Source organism: Lissotriton helveticus, chromosome 1_2, assembly GCF_964261635.1.
Source record: "Lissotriton helveticus chromosome 1_2, aLisHel1.1, whole genome shotgun sequence".
Lineage (NCBI taxonomy): Eukaryota > Metazoa > Chordata > Amphibia > Caudata > Salamandridae > Lissotriton > Lissotriton helveticus.
The window spans coordinates 102,906,810-102,924,582 of record NC_136058.1 but is presented as its reverse complement, the minus strand read 5'-3'; the positions used below and the strand labels follow the sequence as shown (position 1 = coordinate 102,924,582).

Sequence of the window (17,773 nt, the reverse complement as noted above, 5' to 3'; positions counted from 1 at the left end):
GGCTGCTTCCTGCGTCTCCCGCCTGGCCTTGTCTCGCTGCCCTCCGCCTGACTTCCGCTGGGGCCGCCAATGGCAGCGCGGCCCTGGGGGTCAGGAGGCGGGACTTCTGGGTCGCCCTAGGCAGCGGCCCGGCAACGGTTTCCAATGCTCCTGGGCTGCGGCGGTGATCACGGGCAATGCCGGGTGGGCACCGGCTTCCAATCAATAAAAGTAAAACGGGGCAATGCCGGGTGGGCACCGGCTTCCAATGAAAGTACAAAGCGAGGTGGGCACTCGCTCGGCCAAAAAGTGGCAAAACTCGACGGGCAGATGCCGGGTGGGCACCGGCTGCACACAAAGCGCTCCCAAGCGCTATGAGTAAAGAGAAGAGCGCTCCCAGCGCTGGAAATCCAAACAAAGCGCTCTTCAGCGCTAGGGGCCAAAGAAAAGCTCCAGCAAGGTCTGGAGGCAGGCAGGGGGCAAGGCTTGGCCCAGAGCCAGCACACTGGGTCTCCAGGCAGGGAGACAAGCCAAGTGGCGGTCCTCCTGGCCCCAGCAACAGCAACAGCCCCCTCTGGCAAGGATCCTGGAAGAACAGAGAACCCATTGTAAGGGGACACAGCCCCTTCTTATAATACAAAATCCTTTGTCTTCAGGGTGCAGGGTGGGGGGAAAACCAGTTGCAGCTGGCTTGGGAGTACCCTTGATGGCCCAACCACCCCTTTCATTCACTGGGGAGGCTAGGGTCGTTAGACACACCACAGGGGGGCGGAGCCAGCATTGTGTGGGGAAAACCCAGCCCATCCAGGACACAGGTACACTCCTCCCACACATCACTCATGCTAATCTCCCACTCACCACCGGGCAGACCCATCCAGACTTCCTGGAGCCTGGCATGCCAGCCAATCACGCTCCAGCACCCTCACTGCACACGTACAGCCATGTCTAGGAATGACACTTCCCCACTAGACACATACATGCCGCATACACCATCTTGCAGCATTCACTCTCACGAGTTCACACATACCAGACTTGAGCCTGTACACCCCACGCATCAGGAACTACCAGGGACACATACATTCCCCATGCATTCCTAGCTCAGCACATGCACTCAGAGTGCGCACGCACTTTCCACTGGGACACAGTGAAAGTGCGCAGAATCCAAAAATCACCATCACCAGGTCCCCATTTAAAGGCAAAAAGTCTAGGGGTGAACCTGCCCTAAGGGCCAAGTCCAACACAACCCCCTTCCAGCCAAAACGCAGGGTAGAACAATCACCACCGTGATGGACTTCCCTGCTTGGGGCGATAGAACACGGACGCGGGCCCGCAACTGCAGGGACACCCTCTTGTTCTACGCCACGGTGAACCCATGGGATTCCTTCTCAACACACTGTCTGGACCAACGGGGCTACCCCACTGGTACTCCCAAGTTGTCCGCGGCCAGGACCAGGCCCTGGGCCACCTAGGTGCCACTGGTCCTTGCCTATTCGCAGAGCGGGGGGTAGTAACCCCTGGCACATAGGAGCCATTTTCCACTCTTCCTGTCTGCAAGACAGGACTAGACTGCCACTGGTTCTCCAGCCTAGGGTCTACAACCTCAGGCGGACCAGGAGTCTCGGGGAAGGCTCTCCTCCCCTACCTCTTCTTCTAGGGTTCCTCCTCCTCTGGCGAGGGGTACCCCTAGAACGCCATTCCAACCCAGGGCTTATCCACTCAGGTTGCACCGGGGTCAGAGGTGGGCTCTCCCACCCTCTGCACCCCCTTCCAGAGGTCTGCCCTCTCCCACCTGGAGAAGTTCCTCTGGAAGAAGATCCGGTCAGGACACTGGTAACAGTCGTCCTACCCTTCAGGTCAGGCTGATCCTGAACCTGGCCTTCCAACCTCTGGTCTAAAACCTTCGGTGGAACAATTGCCTGGCACTCCAGGACTTCTGGGGACTTACACTCCATCCCCCTGAGGCTAACAAATGAGACATATGTTGTGTGACTGTCTGTCTGGCGCAGATCTCCCGTCCCCTGTCCACCTGACAGTGCGTGACGATCCCCCAGACCAGAAGTGGCGCCACCCGGGTCACCCCAAGAAGATCTAGCCCAACTGGCTAGTCCCTGGTCCACTGGTGCATCCACTGGGAAACTCATCCCCCAATCACTCCTCACGCTGGACTCCTGTACCCTCCCTACCGGAGCGGTACTGCCAGCCTCTAGAACCACAGGAGCTCTGGTTACAGACGCTCCAGGTCCTCTACTCACTAGGAGATCTTCCTCAAATGGACTAACAGGACAGCCTAGGTCCCCAACCTGGTGTTCCCTACAGAAACCATCCAAGTCCTGAGGCAGGGCTTCGGGCGTCTGGGGAACCTCGGTCTCCCCCTCACTCCTGCTCCACTGAGCCAGGCAGTGAGCCCCTACACCCTCCTCGCTATCCTGGGACCTAGCTGGGCTACACTGAGCCTCTTCCACCACGCTGGGCTGGAAGATACCTGAACCACTACTGTTGGAGTCACTCACCAATGACTCTAGAGAACCTCTGGCACTGTCCCAGCGCTCTCCTTCCTCTGCAAGGTCCCACGGACTAAAACATTCTAACCTCAGCAGGTGCTGGCGCAACTCTGGACAAACAACACTGAGCAACTGCTCTTTGAGAAACATATTCACCACTCCGTCCACCTCATTGTCCGAGTTAGTCATCAGCCAATCCCACATTGCATCAGAACAGTCATCCACAAAATACCCCCACTTTTGGTGAGGTGGTTTCCTAAGGTTCCTGAATTTCACCCTGAACTCCTCTTCTGGGGAAACAGGTACCATACTCGGGGAACTGGGAGTGGGACTGTCTACACTAACATTTAAATAGCTGCCACCACTGGACCCACCCCTCCCTGGGAGTCCAGAAAATTAAAACTGTGCGCAGGGGATAGTCTACCCTCCAGAGCTACTTTGCCTCTGGTGGCGGCCCTCTCAGCCTCCTCTATCCTTTCCTGCGCTAAGACCCTCTCGGTCTCTAGCTGTTGCTTTCTAACGCCCAGCTGTGCCATAGCCTGGGCATGCTCTAGTCTGAACTTTTCTAAAGCTAGCTGGTGCTCCCTTTCTCTCCTCCTATCTTCCAGCTCCTCTGGGGACAGGGAAAGGGATGAGGCGCTGCCTCCTATACTGGACCCAGCAAGGGACTCCCTATCTATGGGGTCCTCACTCTCTACTGGCATCCAGGTGCTGTCATCTTCTTCCTCTTCTGAATCTTCAGGGCTCCCCACAGACCCACCACCCTCCTGGTGTGAGGCCCGGGCCCTTTCCTCACTGCGCTCAAGATCCCATTGATCCTCTTGCCATTTGACCATGCATCTCCTAAGTGCATACCAGCCTGACTGATCCGCCCCTATGCCTCTCTCTTCACAGAACTTTCTCAGCTCCCACATACCGTATGTGGCTAGATAATTGAAATAAAAAACCAGCTCCATTCTGGCAGACGTTCTAGAGACAAGATTACACAGGGAACCTAGGGGTCTGAGCTAACACAGGAGTACACAATTCACAAGGTATCAGCAAGCTCTCTATCCCAGAGAACTCACACTCACTTGCCTAGTGCCACACACCCTTCATCCACACACAACCCTCCCCTCGGACTGGTAAGGCAGTTTCTACCACCCCTGACTTCTCAACCTGACCACATGTGACACAGGTACCGACTCTGGGCGCAGGGTGGGGGAACAAATGTACTGACACAATTACACAATGATACCTTCAGGAGAAGAAAATAATGGAACTTCAAAAACAATCCCCTAAAATGTGGTCATCTAAAATGCAGAGTTCTGTGGTGCAGCCAGCTGCCACTGTGGTACAAAGCAAACAGAAATCCTCATCCTCACCGCTTGCCGCCAATGTTGGAAATGGGATCCCTGGCTGGCCAGGGCTTTCGCCAAAGTCAGTCAGAGTCCACCACTCCCAAGTCAGGGCAAGGGAGTTACACGCCAAGATAACCCCTGCTCACCCTCTAGGTAACGTGGCGCGAACAGCAAGGCTAAATTTGGAGGCGATGTGAGTTAAGTATTTGCGCATGCACCCCAGCAACAACACCCAGGACCCACCACAAAGGAAACTCCACACAAGGTTATATAAAAATAGCCTTTGTATTACACCAAAACACATTAGATAAAAAACACACTTTACAATGTGCCAGAGGCACGGGCAGAATTTACAGGGGATATGTACAAGACAGGGCCACCTGGACCACTGTCAGGAATCAGAAGTAACACTTTCAGAAATAGCACTTAAAATGTAAATCACTGTAGCACAAGATATAAAAATAGAGTACACAACCAGTAATCACTGGTAAAGAGTAAATACCTCCTACGCAAACCTAAACACTGTAGGAAAATCACGCAGGGAACTAGGACCTTATCATCAGGACCTATGGAAGGAAAACCATCACCTAAGCAGGTCACTTTTAGCAAAGGGAAGGAAACCTAAACAAATACCTAAGCAGGTCACATTTAGCAAAGGTAATGACATAAACAATCCTCTAAGCAGGTCACTTTTAGCAAAGGGGATAAAACCTAGACAATTGCACATGACACATTAAAACACATTCAGAGGTGAAGGTAGAACATTTGCGCAGAAATCACATAAGCAGTAAATCATAAATTGCGCAGGGTGCATGAAGCACAATACTAGAAATGTCCCTCAGGCCAACTGGCCTCGCAAGGGCTGGAATGCCCTGAGTCTCAATGTCAGGGGAGGCTGCGCAGGCAGCCAAGAACACAAGCCTAAACGTAGCAACTGTCCACTAAGTGCTGGACAGTTGTGAATCACAGATAATGCCAACGTTGGAGCCTCGTGGGCTCAAGAACACAGATGAGGGAACACTGGGTGGGAGCCTCGGGGCTTCTGACTACACTCATGTCCCAAGAGCCTCTCAGGGCTCGCAAAACAGATATGCTGGCACTTTAGAGCTTCTGCGCTCTAAACAATGAAAATGCCCCAGAGCCTCTCTCAGGGCTCTCAAAATCGCTGTGGGCATGGAGCCTCTCGGGGCTCGGAATACAGATTGCCCCCAGGAGCCTCGGGGCTCCAATCTCAATTGTGGGCTTCGTTGGAGTCCCTCACTTTTTACCTTTTTGACTTTTTACCTTCCTGCCAGGTCGCTCAGGTCTGAAACCCTGTCTCTTGCGGCGGTTCCTCGTGTGAAGAGAGCTCGCATCGGTGGCCGCTCTTTTAAACTACTAGCGCCTCAGTTGTGGAATAAATTGCCTGTGTCCCTGCGCAGCATTCCTAATTTGTTGGCCTTTAGGAAAGGGCTCAAAACCTGACTTTAGCCGCACGCTATATAAAACCCTTGTATAACATAACATAACATAACATAACTCAGGAGCAACGGCCAATGTCACACGAGCCTCTCTGGGCTCAAAACCACTAGGCGCCCTTCGAGCCTCTCGGGGCTCTAACACAACCAGGGGGGACTCGTGGGAGCGGCCCGCTGCCAACCGGGGCCGCTCTAAACACACACAAAGGACCCTGTCCCCGCAGGAACACTGCCGGCTCTTCTCGCGCTGCTCCTCTCTGGCGGGACGGCGCTGCAGGGGCCGCGGGCGGGGCTCCCCTTCACTCGGGAGCCTCGCAGAGACGCTGCAGGCTGCTTCCTGCGTCTCCCGCCTGGCCTTGTCTCGCTGCCCTCCGCCTGACTTCCGCTGGGGCCGCCAATGGCAGCGCGGCCCTGGGGGTCAGGAGGCGGGACTTCCGGGTCGCCCTAGGCAGCAGCCCGGCAACGGTTTCCAATGCTCCTGGGCTGCGGCGGTGATCACGGGCAATGCCGGGTGGGCACCGGCTTCCAATCAATAAAAGTTAAACGGGGCAATGCCGGGTGGGCACCGGCTTCCAATGAAAGTACAAAGCGAGGTGGGCACTCGCTCGGCCAAAAAGTGGCAAAACTCGACGGGCAGATGCCAGGTGGGCACCGGCTGCACACAAAGCGCTCCCAAGCGCTATGAGCAAAGAGAAGAGCGCTCCCAGCGCTGGAAATCCAAACAAAGCGCTCTTCAGCGCTAGGGGCCAAAGAAAAGCTCCAGCAAGGTCTGGAGGCAGGCAGGGGGCAAGGCTGGGCCCAGAGCCAGCACACTGGGTCTCCAGGCAGGGAGACAAGCCAAGTGGCGGTCCTCCTGGCCCCAGCAACAGCAACAGCCCCCTCTGGCAAGGATCCTGGATGAACAGAGAACCCATTGTAAGGGGACACAGCCCCTTCTTATACTACAAAATCCTTTGTCTTCAGGGTGCAGGGTGGGGGGAAAACCAGTTGCAGCTGGCTTGGGAGTACCCTTGATGGCCCAACCACCCCTTTCATTCACTGGGGAGGCTAGGGTCGTTAGACACACCACAGGGGGGCGGAGCCAGCATTGTGTGGGGAAACCCAGCCCATCCAGGACACAGGTACACTCCTCCCACACATCACTCATGCTAATCTCCCACTCACCACCGGGCAGACCCATCCAGACTTCCTGGAGCCTGGCATGCCAGCCAGCTCCAGCCAATCACGCTCCAGCACCCTCACTGCACACGTACAGCCATCTCTAGGAATTACACTTCCCCACTAGACACATACATGCCGCATACACCATCTTGCAGCATTCACTCTCACGAGTTCACACATACCAGACTCGAGCCTGTACACCCCACGCATCAGGAACTACCAGGGACACATACATTCCCCATGCATTCCTGGCTCAGCAAATGCACTCAGAGTGCGCACGCACTTTCCACTGGGACACAGTGAAAGTGCGCAGAATCCAAAAATGACCATCACCAGGTCCCCATTTAAAGGCAAAAAGTCTAGGGGTGAACCTGCCCTAAGGGCCAAGTCCAACAGTATACTTCATAACAAACGTGACAGATATCCCATCCGCCGTATTACAAGTTTTATTACAGCGGATGTGATATCCGTCAAGTTTGTGACGGAATATCCCATCCACCAAGATTGTAATCAGGCCCTCTGTGTGTCTGCGCAGAAGGTACAGTTTCAGAATCTGTTGCATCAATGTAGTTGTATATAGATAAAAGTATTTCACTCTGTACACCGCTAAAATCTTCATTCATTCATTAATACACAAATCTTGTTTAATTGTGCCAATATTTCAGAGCTTGAGATTTTTTTTGCTGCAGATTACTATAATTTGCTAGAGGCTAACAGGCTCATTGTCAACTTCAACAACACCAATACTTTCCTTTGACAGCATGGAAGTTGCAGATTGCAGGACACGCCTATCATCAAGACCTTAATGATTAGATATTGACCAGAGATTTATAGATTGAAAGCTTGCCATTATGCATGATGCTCGCCTTCTGTTTGGCTTTTTTGCATAATAAATACTATATAAAAGTTTCACAAAGAAACTGCTAACAGAGTGACTACCAACTACTACCTGGTTTGGAATGAAGAGAAGATTCTTCTCCAATAGTTCCGTTGTCAGTGTCATTGTACAACTGAGAAAGAATAACGTGATTGTGAAATGCAGGTCAAAATTGCAGTATAGAAAACAAGAACGGTTTCTCTTCTCTAGGAGCAAGATAATAATGCACAGAAATGGAGAGCCACGGACTGCCCCACAAGCGCATTATGTTCACTGAAAATGAGAAAGATGATGCTTCCTGAAAAAGCTCATTTTTCACGTAGTGGATAATGTAAGGGGCACTTGGAACCGAATTATCTGTTTAGAGAGTGAAACATGCAAAAATACCTGGTGAGGGAGAATTAGGATCTGTATTTGGAAGGCGGAATACATAATAAATGTATGATGCAAGAAGGTTGTTTCGGCCATGCTGGTCTTGGTTACTTTCCAGGTTTTTGTGGAGTCTGTTCACAATCGATGCCATTGCTTCAAAGGACGCCTGACCTAGGTTGACTGGAAAAACAGACAGGTTTAGGCACAGCGGCGGACAAACACTTCACTAACAACCTAGGTTTATTACTAAGGCATCTCGATGCAGGTCAGTTCAAAAATCAACTTAAGATATATACACAGAAATTAATCTTGCTCAAAACCAGAAAGGCATTTCATTTATTTAAATTCCATTTAATGTTCAAATGACATGAGGTAATCTTTTGCTTAAGTTGGGTAAGAAGATGGTTTCAAAATTACAATTGTACCACATGGATATGGAGGGCAGCACTCCCAACTGGTGAGGCTCAAGTTAAAAACTCTAATGTTTAGGGCCACATCTGGGAACACAAAATGTAGATTAATGCACTCGCGAGACCAGGTCACAATTTCTTATGTCCTGCTAGCATGGTTGAAATGTTAACAGTGAAATTAAAATGTCCAATTACTTCGTTTTATACATAGCTATACTACCATGAGATTATCCCCTGTAGGGCATTGATAAAACACATTTTAGATGTGTAGTCCTCGTTTATTGAATTACAATTTGACGCTATCACTACCGAAAATATTCCCCTTCTGACCTGAACACCAAAACCATGACCAGTTTACAAATCGCCAACATTATTTGCCATCTTCATATTTAAAAACTATTGTTATTACTATTTACTTTTGCAAAGTAAACATGGTTTCCATTTCACAGACTGTGCAAGGAAAGATTTACGCCTAATAAAAAACGTTTAAGCTCAGAAATGCGTTTTTTTTTTTCCAGAGCGTCTTTTAATGGGCTTCATGAAGCCAAATAAAACGGGATACAAGTTTCTGTAACCATTTCAAATACAACAATTCAATATGCATTTCTTCCAGTAAAAAAAGCAATACGTGTTTTAAAAGATACACGAGCAGTTGTCTTCAGTTCGACAATGAATACCAAGAGACTTCGCTTTATTATGTACAATGACCCAAACCGCACCTCGCTATATTAAAGGAATGTTATAAAACGTGAACTTTTCATGTCTATTTCTTGCAATAAACATCACCCTGGCCACATCTGTGATGGGCACAAGTCCAAAAAAGGCAAACTAAACTTGATATCGTATCTGACAGGCTTGAACACTAGAAATATTGCAGGTGCATTATACGAGAACGAATCAGCTAGGCTCCAAAAATCTTTATAAATACAGCCATTGGAAGGATGATGTCGAGTCAGGAAGATTTTTTACTTGCGAGCGTTAGTTATCGTAGTAGGATCCGCTGGAACGGCCGTATCCTCCACCTCCTCCACTCCTGCCGCCACCGCTGCCACCTCCACCATAGTAGTCTCTGGAGCCGCCGCCATATCCCCCACTTCTTCCGTAGCTGTCTCCACCACCTCTGGAATATCCGCGTCCTCCTCCTCCGCCACCGCCAAAGCCTCCTCTGTATCCACCGCCGCCACCTCGGCCTCCTCCCGACGACTTACCGGCCAGATCCACCCTGATCTGCCGCCCGTCCAGGGTCTCCCCGTTCATGGCCTGCAGCGCGTCCTTCGCATCGTTCTGATCCTTGAAGGTGACGAAGCCGAAGCCCCGGGAGCGCTGCGTCTCGCGGTCCTTGATGACCACCACTTCGGCCACCTGCCCGTACTGCGAGAAGACCTGCTCCAGGCTGTGCTCGTTGGTGTCGAAGCTCAGGCCTCCTAAGAACAGCTTCCCGTCGTCACCCATGGCGAGCTTGAAAATGAACAGCACGAGTCACGAAAGCAGGAGCCGAGGAGAGACCGCGAATGGACCAGAAATGCGGTTGTGAAAAATAAATAAATGTGTGATTCTAAAGACAAAGACCCCTAAACATAGCTTGAGCACATAGCTTGTGCTATCTACTTAGTCCTATTGGTGCCTATTAAATTAAACCGTGAAATAGGCAAGACCGCTAAGAAGACACTTTATAAATACTCTTCAATGTACAAAGAATTAATAAAAAAGACTTAACTAATAATAACCTTTTTCAGTCTTGGCGACAAAAAGAAACTAAAGTACTCCCGTTATTTATTTATTTTTAATAAAGGAATCGCTATGCCTCTTTGACATCACAAAGAACGATACCAGAATCACCTAGCTCTGCTTGAACATCAAAACATTTGATTTTAATGTCCAGCACGTCACTTTGAGGACAAGAGAACATTAATAACACAGATTTAAGTCAATGTATTGAATAAAATCGACTTCTGCTTTTATTCTAGCATCAAAGTGGAAATAGCAGCACACAAAAAACGTAGAACACGACGGTCAACGTTTAGGGCTGACAACGTTATGAGGAATTTAGGGAGGTACAGATGTGCCGTTAGCGCCACACATATGGGTATTATGAGGGGTATAAAATACTCCTATCCATACATAATGAAGACAATATCATTTTTCTCAGCGCTCCATACCCTAATAAATGGTACTCGCCTGCCCACCGAGTTCCTCCGTTGATGGTCAAGATACTCCTTGCAAATTTGCAATATTCTTATTACAAACAGTTGAGTATATTTTTAAGTTCGATGCGACTTTACTTGATTTTGAATTAAAATCATAAAAGAGACAAGCAATACATCATAAAATGGCAGTCATAGCGAAACAAGAGCAATATGCGAGTTAAAATGCGTGCAACTTGCAAAACTGTAAAGCTTAAAAATCTGTGTACATAGCAGCATGTGGTGCAATCAACTGAGAAAGTGCATACAATCAAAACGAGTAGCATTATAGTGACTTGACTAACATTCCTAGGCATAGTGGTATGCTAGATTAAATTCAAAGCATTGATTATGGGACGGTGCAAGCGTGGAAAAGCCTATATATGTACCACTATATAGACCTCAAAAAACCTCAGAGGGTCCGCTATGATTCTATAAGTTTAATGCCTAGGGCAACCTGCAATTAACAGATAAACACCGCACCTTCGGATCTAATCCTATAACCTTAAGTACCATTAACGAAGGCGGAGGCCAGAAAGTCAACCATCCATTGTTTTCCGCGACATTACTGCAGTTTTGAAAAACGAACATTCTAAAGCAAACATCAGGATGGCCTAAAAACTGCAAGTAGAGTAATGCGTCCCTGCACTTTCAGAACTTAAAATACTTTAAAATAGGTTTTAAGTAAATATATAAAATTATGTCTAAAAAATTTACATTAGAACATAAAGTAGATCAGCAATTGATCAGGCAGCCCTTTGCACAGGCAAGCCAATGTAGTGCTTCCAAGGGCGCTCTGAGCCTCCCAAATACACAGAATCCGCCACACCGTACTAGCTCTAAAACGAAAGATTAGAGATCTTTCCCAATGTGACAAATCTAAGGTAAAATACAGCACAGGCTCATCTAATACTAATAACATAGTAAAATCCCTAACAGAGTATTTATTGGATTCTGTGAAAAGCCTCTATGCTTGGCTGAGTCCCTGAAAGCGAAGCTTAACCACCTGCAAAGGGGGTGATTTAAATTTTTATAACAAGTCTTTCAGGTTGCTTTGCACGTACCCCAGGCAAGCCTCAGGCAATCGCGTAAGGCATTCCTCTTAAGACTCATCTCCTTATTGGCCCAGATCCTAACCCACAACAAAAGAGGGGCCAACTTCATTTGCTCTGAGATATACTGTAAACCAAGAATAAGAGAGTGAGTGCTGGTACAGGGAAGACATAGGTGCCGTCTACATATGCGGCTGTCTTCAGTTTGTAAAGGGATAGAGTTAAATTATCCCCAGACCCCTGCTACATACTGAGCTGCGGAAACACACTGCTATTTATATAAATTCAGCTAGGGGAGAGATGGTCGCTCTACCTAGAGTCTGAGGGAGATTAAATATTGCACCCGTCGACCTACTAAGCTTCAATCAGGATTTACTGATCTGCGAGTCACAAGCACAGAGGAATCAACCACTATTCCTGATAAGAAAAACTATTGCCACAGCTTAGGGCTGGACTGTGAACCCCTAGATTAGAACTATTTCTCCTACTTCGCCAACATGCTATAACATACGACTTCCCAAAACTGGTTGCTAGATCTATTTTTCTCATAAAGGTCACAAATGACTCCACCAGTATACAAAGTGTTCTTGGTGTTCGTGCCATAAGTACTGTGTTGTCTGCATAAAGTAGCGCTGGGACCAGCGAGTTCCCTATCTTTGAGACATCACATTTGGTACCAACCAAAAAAGAACTCAAGTCATTAATATAAATAACAAACAAAAGCAGGGCCAAAATACCACCTTGGCACTTTCCTCTAGCGAACGCAAAAGTGTCTTACATTTGATCTGATAACAAGCTATCAGAGGCGACACAACCGATAAGGTGGAGAAGCGTCACCCCACCCCACCCCGTACCCCACCAACCTCAAATCTTGAAAAATAAAACGATAATAACACGGGATTTTATCATTTTTTTTCAAGTTCTAGTCTTGGGGACAAGGCCATAGCGGGGGCAGTCAGGAGAGGGAGTGGTGGGCACTGCTATCAGTGCGCATGTTGGGGCGGCCAGCCATCTGAGCTGTCTCCAAACCAGCTGGGTTGCTGGGTTGGCGACAACAAAGCACAGGATCCCAGACTCCCTGGGAGCGCAAATTCACAGTGCGTAGGCTAATCCTGACGCTGCTTTCAAATATGAGAGCAGCGTCAGGATTGGCCACAGGGAAGCCTCTGCTGCAGTGAGTACTGGGAGAAGAGTGGCGGGCCTGCATCAGGTATGCTTTCACAACAACTTCCTTTCTGTCTGTTTTTGTGTGTCGGTCCATAAATCGACCCCCCCATCCCCCTGTCCCGCTACTCCGCCCGCACAGCAGCTGCTACTGTAAACTATTGTAAAATTAGTAAAACATAACTGGACCCATTGACAAAAAAATACTAACTCTGCCCTCTAAGAAGTACTGCTATAAACAGATGCAGATCTGTTACTTTTGACATTGTACTAACATTGCTGGGCAGGGCCGCCTTTAGCATTGGTGGTGCCAGGTGCGACAATCTTTTGTCCGCCCCCCCATGACCTTCTCCCCGGATTCCCTCACTACCACCCTAGAACAGTGACCCATCTTGCCATAGCCCCTCTCTCACATGCATTTCATTTACTCATACCAGTGTAGGCTGTCGGAGCACTTTACATCACACACACATTCATCATGTGTGTAAATGAGTCTATAGGAAATGTTATACAAGACAATGAGGGTTACAAGGTGTACCAAGCCCGTCATTGGTACTAGTAGGCATTATATTTTAAGTGTTTGGTCTGGAGAAGCATATACTAAGGATGTACAACGTACCAAAGTGGTTAGGTTTGCTAATAAGATGGTATTTCAACCTAAACAAACCCTTTTTGGTAACATTAGGATAATGAAGGCTGAGGAAAAAACAAAGTTCCAGCCTATGCCATGAAGCTCTTTGACAACTGTTTATAGGTCACTGAGCTTTATTAGGATTTTAAATCATGAACGGCAAGCAACAAAAGGATCTCTGTGACTAAAGCAGTAACCCAACGAACTAGCCAGCCCCATAAAAGTGCTGTAATATGTATGGTACACGTTCTGTGCAGCAGGCATATTAGCCTTCTGTGTTACTTTATGCTGAGTCAAAACTGCAACAAGAAAAAAAAAATCTTCTATCAGGTACATTAATCACCAGTTATCTTGACATTTTTATTGCTGCCTGAAATTGCTGGAGACATTAATTCTGTACCATAAGCTATTTCTAAACACAGCGGGCTCGAGTTCAGCGCCAGGTGCAGCTAAACCGGTCGTACTGCCCTAAAGACGGCCCTGCGGCAGGGACTATGCCTGGAAATCTACGCCAGTCACAGAGTTGCAGACATACAACTGCCACTGTCCTGTGACATAAACATTGCTATTTTCCAAATGTAGAACTTCTGTATAATTCGGTTGTGGGAAAAAGTATCCCGGCTGTGCAACTGCCATTCCACCCTTGGGCAAAAATACTCCCCATACACAAAACTCATATGTAAATCCTGGACAGGCTTGGGCATGTTTTATTACCCTTCTCGCACAGGACAAACATCTGACCCTTTCCAGGGCGGGAACGCGTCAGAAGCGGGCTTGTGAAGGTTCACCAAAGCAAGTCACGCCTGGGTCCTCACACTCCTCACAACTGTGTCATCGTAAACAGTCATAGTGTACAATTACGTAATAGTAAATATATAATGTTTCTTTCGTGGCCAGACAAACCTCAGTCCAGACGTTTATGGCTCAAAATAACAACATAACATGTAATAGTAAAGCGCACTTTCATCCTTCGGGGCAACCTGGCACTGAATACCAAATGGTTACTGTTACCCAACTGAACGTTATTTATTTACCGACCTCGAAAGGATGAAAGTCTGGGGGGACCCACTGGGGTTTGAACCTGTGTCCATGTGGTCAAACATAGATCCCTGGAGCAGATGCGTTGAACCAAGAGCCAGCCACCAGACCAAACAATGGTTTTGTGATTTGGGCACATTCCCTTTCCTAAATGCACAACAACAAACACAACACTTTTCCCAATTACCATCTCTTAGATCAGCGAGGATTTTAGCCAAAATCTGAACATTAATTGTTCCAAGAACTGAATACCTTGGCCGAATATGCAATCGTCTCTGGATGACAGATCATTGAGAAATTGACGTTTTTAATGTGTTATAACATTTTCCAGGGGCAGAGATTTATAATAGCTGGTGTCTGTTAGCTTTATGCTGGTGCTATCACGTTTCCCTTTCCTTCTGTTGTTATGGAAAACATTATTTATACTATTGCACATATTTACTGATTTTATTCTTCAAATCTGCGTTTGAGCGTCAATAGGATATTTGAGCGTCAATAGGATATTTAAGGGTTTTAGGGCTTTTAACTCTGTTGGTATTCAGGTTTCAACTTTTTTCTGTTTATCGGTTTTAATGCTAACTTTTGTGATTGTTTAAGCGAAAGCTGCTGTTACATTCGCTGACGGCTCCTTGAAACAATTTGATTTGCAGCGCACAACTCAGAAATCAATATAAAGTATACAGATTGAAAACTATTACAAAAATACCTGTAGTTACCTCTACATCCACACTGCATTAAGGCACCACTATTACATCCCAAAATCATTGTTTCAGCGGGCTATCACTATCCCACCCCTATACCTCCATATGGTTCTTGTACCCACATTGGATAGGATTGGAGTTAGAATACTAAATAGCCCTGTCAATGTAATGGTGTGGAGAAGTATTAGTCAAACTGAAGTAACGATTTGTAAAGGAGAAGTGATCCGCCGGTCGAGGTATTGGTGCAGTGAAGTAATTGCATGATGCCTCTAAATATTGACATAAGACAGACCTCAAATACAATAGTATCATTTAAAATAGTAGATATGCAGGTAGGGATTATGAATAAAAAATAAAAAAATACATCCTAGAACAAACAGCCTTCCTGGAAAACAGGTCCATGGCAGATGAGCACCATCAGAAAGAAGGGGGGAGGTTGGTCAATGACCACAAGATTGCCTTGGCAAATGTTGAACATGCGTCTCCAAAACTATAATGCTCTACATGAGAGGTAGTCTATAGCGTATTAAAGAATAAACTGTTGCTAACATTCTTTTCTTATGAATAGCTTGAATTGTGATAATCAATCTTGTTTTCTCTACTGCTTTAAAGCAAAATCATAGGGGCCTATTAGGATGGCGGACGGACCTGCGTCCGTCCGCCACCCCCGAGGTGGAGGGAACGTCTGCAGGGGCTGCAGCTTTCCCTCCATGCAGATTAGGATGTGACCGCCACCCTGGCGGTCACATACCCTATGTTTAACATTGCGGCGGATGCTGCTTGAAGCAGCGCCCGCCGCAAGGTTAAAAGTGCATGCTTTGCATATGTTTGCACAAAGCGGCAGGCACCGCACGGTGCCTGCCGCTTTGTGCATGCATATGCAGGGGGGTACCATAGGTACCTCCCATGTGAACCCCCCCACCTTCAACACCCTGGGGGCTCGCAACGAGCCCCCAAAAACGAAAGACCACATGCTTTTCCACGGCGGAAAAGCCGCAGCGGAAAAGCATGTCTTCTGCCCCATCCTAATATGGCTGGCGGTGTCTGATAGACACCGCCACCATATCAGAGCTTTTCCGCCGCAGTCGGAATGCGACCGCGGCGGAAAAGCGGCGGACGGTCTTCCTGACCCACCAGCCATCCTAATCTGGCGGTGGGTCTTTGGAGCCTCCGCAGCGGTGAATCCGCATCCTCCGGGCCGGCGGTGGCTTCCGCCGGCCCGGAGGATGCGGATTCACCGCGATCCTAAACGGCCCCTAAGTGTTCAACTAAAAGAAAAAATAACATTGTGCGCTGGGAAAAATTGTTGTACAAATTACCCATTTGAGTAATGAGTGACATTACCTCCTGAGCCCTTAAAGCTCCAGAGGTAATGTCTTTCGCAGTAAAAGAGATTTGTGGAAAAGGTTAAAAAGTTTAATTTCAGTTTTCCCAAATTCTTTTGGGACAACCGTATGGATGATGGTGCTACGGCAAAACTCAGGGCACGACTTCATGACAAATGCAGAACCCTTATTATATCGTTATGCTAATCTACATACATTATCTGCTATTAAAACCTACAACACCCTCACACACCTCAATAGCCTATTTTACTAGCTTAGAAAGGCGGTGTTTTGGTTGGATTAGCTACAAATCCCTACCTTAAATAGGCGAAAGCCACCTACTTTCTATGCACTTAAACATGAAAAAAGTATAGTTACCTATTTGCCCCGCGATAATGGGAGGTCTCACAACCAGAAGGACCAGTTTGTCGAGTAAGAGATGAAGAAATCGTACCACAGGCTCCAACTGTGATGAATTCAAAGCTAAAATACTGCTCTTCAATTCATTCTCCAAGTTGTTTTCCATAATTCGCATGTCTCCTATTCGAACAGGGAACATGTGCTCATCCAGAGCATGAACAAGTGCAAAGAACTTGTCAAGTGAAGCATCCTAGCAGAAAAGCAAAAATAATTACAGATGCAGTTACTGTAAAAGTATTTCAATCTCATAGACAATCCTTTAATTTAGAATTCAATAATTGGTTTATAAGGAAAAATACATACATTATTTATTGCAATATTCATGACAAGCATGATAGCTTACAAAAATAATTCTATTAGGTTCAATATGCATAAGATCACACTGCACAGTAATTTCAGGTACCTTGTAGAGGATTACCATAATGTAAGATATTTGTTGCAGGTTAACACGGATGTGCGCGCCCAAAGTACGTATTTGTGACTCTGTGCTGTGTTTTACACATCCTCTATTTAATGTTCCTGATGTCGGTACTTTTGGACGGGTGGAAAAGAAAATACTTAGAGGTGTCCGATTTGGCTGGTGTTTAAGACTGTGGTAGACAAGACGAAAGTCTTCATGTTCGGGAACACCACCAAGTCATGGAATGGCGCATGGTGACTTGATGAACTCAGTCCTGCCCTAGCCCCGCCAGACCACGCCCGTAACCTCAGCATCATCTTGGACAGCAAGCTATCCATGAAAGAAACACGTCGAAGTGGTTTTCGACTCCTTCTCCGTCGAAGTCGAGGTTCCTCTTTCGGGGACCTGTTTCGACGACCTTGGCTTTCGCCGGTCTTCGCCTTCTGGGAGTCCTTCTCGAAGGATCCGCTGGGCTGTTTCTCGGAGGATGCAGCTTCGGTCGTCGAGGTTTTCGGCACCGGTGCTCCCTTCGAGGCTCTAGACTCTGATTTTCGAGAGTCTGCCTCTGGCCTTCGAGGCCCTGTCGAGGGTTTCGGGGTCGTAGACTCTCCTACCTTGTCTGATGTTTTCTCATCGGTCTCTGCGACCGTAGAGACATCTGGTCCTCGGCGATGTTGTCCTCGTCGTCGCAGGAGAGGGCCAGATCATACAGCGATGGCGCCTGGCCCTTGCCCTGCATCGTGTGGTGAGCTATCCTCTGCT

General features: G+C 47.7%; 1 protein-coding gene and 1 pseudogene across 14 annotated transcripts in view; both read right to left on the bottom strand.

Moving 5' to 3' along the window:
• The window catches only part of DOCK7 (dedicator of cytokinesis 7), an 870,736-nt gene that overhangs the window by 344,685 nt on the left and 508,278 nt on the right, over positions 1 to 17,773 (bottom strand). For all 14 annotated transcript variants that reach the window (XR_013603568.1, XR_013603571.1, XM_078669468.1 and 11 more), the window contains 2 exons: positions 16,570 to 16,801; positions 7,703 to 7,867 (listed from right to left, as the gene is read on the bottom strand). Coding sequence is in view for 12 of the 14 variants with exons in the window: in XM_078669468.1 (XP_078525594.1) it covers positions 7,703 to 7,867; positions 16,570 to 16,801 (397 nt within the window). In the remaining 2 variants the exon portion in view is untranslated. The remainder of the gene's footprint in view (positions 1 to 7,702; positions 7,868 to 16,569; positions 16,802 to 17,773) is intronic.
• On the bottom strand, positions 8,601 to 9,603 carry LOC144798513 (RNA-binding protein 3 pseudogene; annotated as a pseudogene).